Raw genomic sequence first — 6,707 nt, forward strand, 5'->3', positions numbered from 1 at the left:
AAATCTTTAGTGTGTATATACGTATAGCATCCATAAAATGGCTAGAATGAGGAAATGACAAACAAATTACTGAAATTGTCATAGAGTTTGTATTCTAATTCTTTCGTCACCTTTCATTTTTCCTATGTTATCTTCTCTCGTTTTTTTTATTCTCTAAAACTTCACTTCTTACTGCTCTCGCTTTGTTTTCTTTTTAAATATAATTAAACTATTATAATTTAATAAATTAATAAAATTAATAATTTTTTAATAAATACAAAATCAACGAATATATATATATATATATATATATATATATATATATATATATATATATATTTAAAAAAAAAAAAAAAAAAAAAAACGAAACCAAACATAACAATAACTTTTTTTTATCTTTATTTGTATCTTCGAACAAATCATCATACCATCCTTAATGACAATTTCTATGTTAGCTTTGTGAATATGTTCCACCACATCAGCGCAAAGGTTGTAATGGATATCACGGTCATGTATTTCCCTTCCGTTTGCCTTGTATTATGGCGTACCAATGTCTATTATTTTGATGACCGCCAAAATTTTGTTTTGCAACTTTGTGACATCATATAACCGTTATCAGGAGTATGAATATCTATCAACTTCATCAAATATTCGTTCCACATCCTCTTGAGTTGCTTCTTGGATCCTCTTAAACTTTAATCGTTTTTTGTGATTCGAAATACAATTTAACAAATATAGATAAGTTAGACAATACAGCTAGTAATCAAAAGGAAAAGAAAGAAAGAGACGTCAATGAATCCTTATCCCATGACGACCTTCACCACACCAAATGGGTCTGACGATATGGAGTTGTTGCAGGTGTACGTTGCCAGGTGGCACTAAGCCACTAACCACACCTTACACTGTGAGTACTCCCTCTCACCTTTGTCAAAATTTTGTTCCTTTAAATTGACCTGTTATTTGTAGACATGTTTTCATACTGTACTCGTAGTCTAAGAGGATGCGGTATGGGCCAAAAACGAGAAGTAACCGAGTGATGTGGCACCCTCAACGGCGTCGTGACGGGGGGAATACCCCCCCCCCCTACTCGTTTTTGCTCGTTATGTTGCATCTTGTGGTCACGAGGACAAGATAAAACAAGAAAGATGATTGGATATCTCCTTCATCAACCAATCAAATAATTTTCTTTATTTTCTCTCTCTACCTCTTAACATGATATAACATGTGGAACACCATTTCCCCCGTGGTATTATGGTGGTGTTATGGATGAGGTGACACCAATTTGGTGTTACATCCAGTTACCCACATCCAATGCTCTAACAAAGTATTTACGTTTTGGGGCCCCACCCCTTGACCCCACAAGGGAACGCTATCTCTTTAACCTATGCCACTTTTAGAAGATGACTATTTTTAGATTTTTTTTTATAAAAGAAACAGTTTGCTAATTAACACGAATCCTAGTTCCAATAATTTTTTTACCATAATTACTATCTTTTATATGTGCCCTTAGGGTACATATTAGAAAAACCCTTTTATAAATGCTAAATAGATCTTGACATCTTGTATTTAAGCCTTATATTTTTTTTTAAGGTTTTAAGTAGGGTGCCGATATTTTTGCCCATTGTTCCAACTTTTCTACTTTAAAGCCTACTTTTTATTTCATAATATATATCACATCATTGGCTTTAAGAGTGAGATCGCTTAGATAAGGAGAAATTTATTAATAAGTTGGTTTAAAAGTAGCAAGACCACTCAAATAAGAAGTAACCTGACGAACATTAGTCCATAGTGGAAAAATGATTTTCACTGTGGCAGGAAAGAGAAAGCACTTTTGCGTAATCGATGACTAGATTTCATAAATTTTGATGTGGGAGATGAAACTTCAAGTTCTTACAACAAAAGCTAAAGCAAAGTAGTGCTAAAATAATAAATACGTAGTACATGAAATGGTGATAATAAAATGAGAAACATAATTTAAATAGTACATCATCCAAAAGGTATACAATTAGTTTAAATTTATTTAAATCACAAAACTATTTTAAATGACAGCTCATCCAAAAGTAGTTGAACCATAGAGATCGTATCCCGCTACCACCTTCTAGGGATCTTTCTTTGTACAATTTATTCTAACACCTTTATATTATTTTGTAACGAAAATCATTTTAAGATACATGACTAATAATAAACAATTTGTTGCATAGAATGAACCAAATTTTACCATCAGTCATTCCGAATTTGGATAAAAACAAACAAACAGACATGTCAGATATGATTACAACCCTGACCTCATATTAATTGGGTTCCAAGAGACCAATAAATACCTTCAATTTCTTCAAAGGTATCATTAGAATCTGAAAAAAAAATTGATGAATATAAGCAAGTGTTAAAGAGCTATGGTGTTTGCATATTGGTAATTCTTGCAAGATGAGAAAGACAAGGCGAAATAAGATGTTGTAATGATATTAATGGATAATTGTGGATGAATATTGAGTTATAGAGTATGAGAGGTGTAATGTAAGAAGTAAGAAGTGATTGAATATTCATAGTCATCCCCAACCCTTGATGTTGAATGAGTGTGAGTGTGTGTTGTCTCCCAATCAAACAAAAGTAAGGGGACATAAACTCATGTTCAAGTGGTGAAAGAAGTTATAAAAAAAAAAAAAAAGGGGTGGAGAGATAGATATACAGGAAGGATGTTTTCCTCATGGGTGGACCCTACAGCCTCCCCCACTCATGACTCATGACTCATGACTCATGTTTCTTCTACAAATCTACATGCACATTACATATTATATAAAGAAATCGGGTCATCCATAACATAAAACTCCAAATCTTGGCCTATCTTCTCCTTGCCTACTTGACTTGATAGGAAATAAAGCAAACCCTTTATTCTATCACACAATATAAATTAATAAAAAAAAGATCCTACTCTTTAAAGCAGCAACAAACACGAGTGTTCAGGTTTGCTCATTATTAATGTTGTTTACCCTAAGTTCCACTTAAATCTGAATCCAATTTCTAGGTGAATTATTATCTTTGTATTTTTTTTTTTTAAAAAAAAAATATATATATATATATATATATATATATATATATATATATATATATATATATATATATATATATATATATATATATATATATATAAGTCTATTTCTCATAATGAGGAAGAAGAAAGGCGGGCCTACTTTGGTATTTTATAATGATGATGAAGGGAATGATAGTCAGGGAGCCAAACGTCTGATTTTCCATCCACTTTCTTCAGGAAAATAACATAACCTGAAACCAAAACAAAAATACATGAATATGGCTATGGCTATGGCTATGGGTGTAAACTTTGATTATTATTATTTTTTTTTTCTGTTTACTTTGACCATTTTACCCCTTATACCAAGCCATAGAACTACTACTTTTCTTTGTCTTTATATTGATCAACTTCAGAAAGGAATTTAAATCTATAGCTGAATGGTTTCTAATTATATTAACTTAAGAGGTTGACACTTCCGTCATATCCAGAATTAAAAAATACAAAACTTATTAATAAGAATTACAGACGTACCTTTTATTATATATTTATTTTTTAATTACTTTCACAAGTTAAGTAAGTATAGAGCTTCAGTCATGAATATTGACAAATAATAAAGTGAATATCAGATTTAATGTTATACTTGGTTTAAAGGTTTCGATGAGTATTACCTATCATGCAACCTGGATGTCTGTCCTTGCCAAAACTCAAAAAACTCAGGTTTAAGTCTGTACCCACCCCAATATTTTGGTTTTGGGATTAAAGCTCTAAACAAAAACAAAATTTAAAGCATAAAAAATGAGTCTTACAACACTTGAAATTCAGATATATAAATCACTAACCCATCAGAGAATTTTGCTTCCAAATCTTTATACTCTTGATGGAGAAAATCACGTCCTGGAATTACAGTGCTCTGAGAAAAAAAAAAAAAAAAAAAAAAAAAAAGACTTTAACTGGGTGTAACAAGGAAAAAGTAAAAAGTAAAAAGTGAAAGAGAAAATAAGAAAATAAGAAAATAAAAAACCTGTTTGCTGGCTATTGCACCAATCTGACTTCCTCTAGGGCGACTGTGGAAGTAATGTTCAGATTCTTCTTCAGAAACCTTCTGCACAGAACCTTCTATTCGCACCTGAAAAACAAAGAATGCCATCATTTTCTTTTAAATATTTTTTTAAGCATCATTTATCCCGAAGAAAAAAAAAGGCTTTAAATTGGTTAGTATATTAGTTATCTAAAGCTGACCTGGCGATTCAATCCATCCCAATAGAATAGCAGTGATGCATTAGCATTCTCAGATAAATCCTTGGCTTTTCGGCTTCCATAATTCGTGTACCTAAATAATAAACATTATTAATCTCTAAAAAAAAAAAGTGTACATTGGTGTAATAATATTATTACAACAGAATAATACCACTAACCATACAAAACCGTCTTTATCAAATCCTTTCAGCAACACCATTCGTGATGAACTGCATCCATCACAAAACCAATGTCAGCTTCCATTAACATTCAAATTCTTTTTGTGTTTATTGAAGGGCATTTAGGGTATTTGACAAATAGTCAGCATCTCAATTTCATTAGAAAGTAGATACTTACGGTTTGCCATCTTTGCCAGCAGTGCACAATGCCATTGCATTAGGTTCCTTCAAACCAGCAGCCATTACATCATCAAACCACTTCTGGAACTGTGGGGATATTAATTACTAATATTAAAATTAGTTTTCCATTATTTTATAAGTCTGTTTATTGTGTGAAAAGTTGAAACAACATGAACAACTTTTAGTGTACACTTCAATAACATTATTTCAAAGAGATTAAAATTAATTATGAAGTGGTTGTACCTGAAGAAAGGGGTCGGGGTCCACCTCCTCTTCTCTGAACTCAGGAGAAATATAATTCTCTCTCATTGATGATATGTCAATTTGTGGGGCCTTTCCAATTCTAACACACATACAACTTCCAGGATATGATGGAAGATGAAGGTTAAACTTGTCAACAATGGAAGGTGGAACAAACCTCCCACCTAAGAAATGATGGGAACCACAAAACTTCTTGGCACACAGCTTAGGGGCAGTTAAAGAAACCTGAAATATATTATTAATAATTTTCAGTTTTTTAAAAAACGTTAACCTTTTGTATTCACTAAAAACTGCATGTTGTATATGAATGAGAACATACCAACATGTCAGGTTTGATTCCATCACCATTTGTATCCCCTTCTTCCACATGCCATCCAGACGGGATGTCTATAGAGGCAATCACAGATGGTTTTTTATTTATTTCATTGTGATTTTGTAGATTCACCAACCGTTGAATCAGATCATCAAATGGTGCCCTTGGTGTGCCTGAAAAAGATGAGAAAAACATAAAGAAAACAGGTTAAATTCAAAATATAGCAATGTAATTTCATTTATTTGTGTATTATAACATGCTGCATCTTGTTTCATTTCTTATTATTACAGCATTGTTACCATGGAATGAAAAGCCAAACATGGCATCGACTAGAATGTTGAAGTCCTCTGATAAGTTCATAGGAAGATCATCCACTGATAGGAAAGGAATACCCAATGATTCTAGCTGAAAAGATACCAGATAACCATTTAGACAAAATAGATCTATATGACTTTCTAGAAAGTTCAAGTTCCAACTCTACCTGAGTCACCAGACCTGTATAAAGAGGCTTTGCAGTTCGTTTTGGATAACAAACAAAAGGTTTATATCCAAAGTGATACAGATGACGAGCAACTACAAGACCATCCCCACCATTGTTCCCTGGGCCACATATTGTCAATACACGATTGTAATCCTTCAAATCGTATACCTGTCAGAAAGATAATCAATAAGATGTTCTTGGTTTAACAAACTGAGACAAAGGCTCTTATGTGATAACACCATAACTCACCTCAGCAATTGCTGTAGCAACGCTCAAACCAGCCAATTCCTGCAAATATGATATATCAACAAAAACATAACAGAAATAGTTCTCAATGGTAACCATATTTAGGGCCACCCTCTAACAGTCTCTTTGCAATTGCAGAGAAAAGAGTGGACACAAAGAGCCATTGTGACGAGGGCTTGCCCTTATTTGGTTGATCATATTGTGTAGTAACATAACGAAATTTTGAATCTCGGATAGTAAATTCACTCTGAAACCACTAACCATGAGCTGGTCGACGCTAAATCCAAGAGGACCCATAAGAATCTCATCAACTTCAGCAGCTTCTCGTTGATTCAAATAAGAAATTGAGTCCGGATTTTGAACCACTTTGATGTTGTTAGCCATAAATTCTCCTCTATTCACTCTCGAAGAGCAATAACCCCGCAACTTGTACCTCAAAATCGAACCAAAAAAACCCTAAATCACTAAACCAATGTCATACAAATTACAGAAATTATCCACACGATGAAACCGCGTCAATACAGATTAATATAAATTGCATGGGACAGATAGAAAGGGTTTTGACTACCTGAGGAGATCGATGAAGAAGGGGAGAAGATGCGGGTCGAGTAGAAGTGGAAGTGGAAGTTGAATGGAGTGCGAGTAAACGGGTGGTGAAAGAAGAAGAGTACGTCAATATCATGGTCTTGGTTTTGCCTAACAATGGCAGCATTTTTTAGCGGTGGAAAGTTCTTCCAGCTTCTTGCATAGAGAGATATGGCGTGGGCTCTTTCTTTCTTCATGAATTTTCGTACGTTTGTCATG

The 6,707-nt window shown here is 33.3% G+C and overlaps 1 protein-coding gene across 5 annotated transcripts; it reads right to left on the minus strand.

The window, feature by feature from the left end:
* Nucleotides 1-1,929: 1,929 nt before the first annotated feature.
* LOC145080669 (pyridoxin (pyrodoxamine) 5'-phosphate oxidase) lies at nucleotides 1,930-6,707 on the minus strand. 5 transcript variants are annotated; one of them, XM_079023199.1, is made up of 15 exons: nucleotides 6,472-6,705; nucleotides 6,165-6,329; nucleotides 5,907-5,945; nucleotides 5,658-5,825; nucleotides 5,476-5,581; nucleotides 5,183-5,349; nucleotides 4,846-5,088; nucleotides 4,601-4,689; nucleotides 4,423-4,473; nucleotides 4,247-4,337; nucleotides 4,029-4,133; nucleotides 3,847-3,917; nucleotides 3,676-3,771; nucleotides 3,168-3,258; nucleotides 1,930-2,330 (listed from the first exon to the last, which is right to left on the minus strand). In XM_079023199.1, exons 1-14 carry the CDS (start codon nucleotides 6,613-6,615, stop codon nucleotides 3,204-3,206), a joined length of 1,590 nt encoding a protein of 529 aa, XP_078879325.1. In that variant the 5' UTR covers nucleotides 6,616-6,705; the 3' UTR covers nucleotides 1,930-2,330; nucleotides 3,168-3,203. The 5 variants fall into 5 exon arrangements, with proteins under 5 accessions (XP_078879325.1, XP_078879317.1, XP_078879339.1 ...); XM_079023191.1 differs by having other exon boundaries at nucleotides 6,165-6,359; XM_079023213.1 differs by having other exon boundaries at nucleotides 6,165-6,367; nucleotides 6,472-6,610.

This window comes from Lactuca serriola, chromosome 1 (assembly GCF_051521515.1).
Source record: "Lactuca serriola cultivar US96UC23 chromosome 1, Lser_US96UC23_V15, whole genome shotgun sequence".
NCBI lineage: Eukaryota > Viridiplantae > Streptophyta > Magnoliopsida > Asterales > Asteraceae > Lactuca > Lactuca serriola.

Bases quoted from the DNA above. Each gene is read 5' to 3' on its own strand.
- LOC145080669 (XM_079023191.1), bottom strand. From the start codon at position 6,615: ATGCTGCCATTGTTAGGCAAAACCAAGACCATGATATTGACGTACTCT. The intron at 4,690-4,845 runs GTACAACCACTT...ATATCCCCACAG, and splicing joins ACCCCGACCCCTTTCTTCAG to TTCCAGAAGTGGTTTGATGA. The intron at 3,772-3,846 runs GTTAGTGATTTA...GTTTTTGTTTAG, and splicing joins GAAGCAAAATTCTCTGATGG to AGCTTTAATCCCAAAACCAA.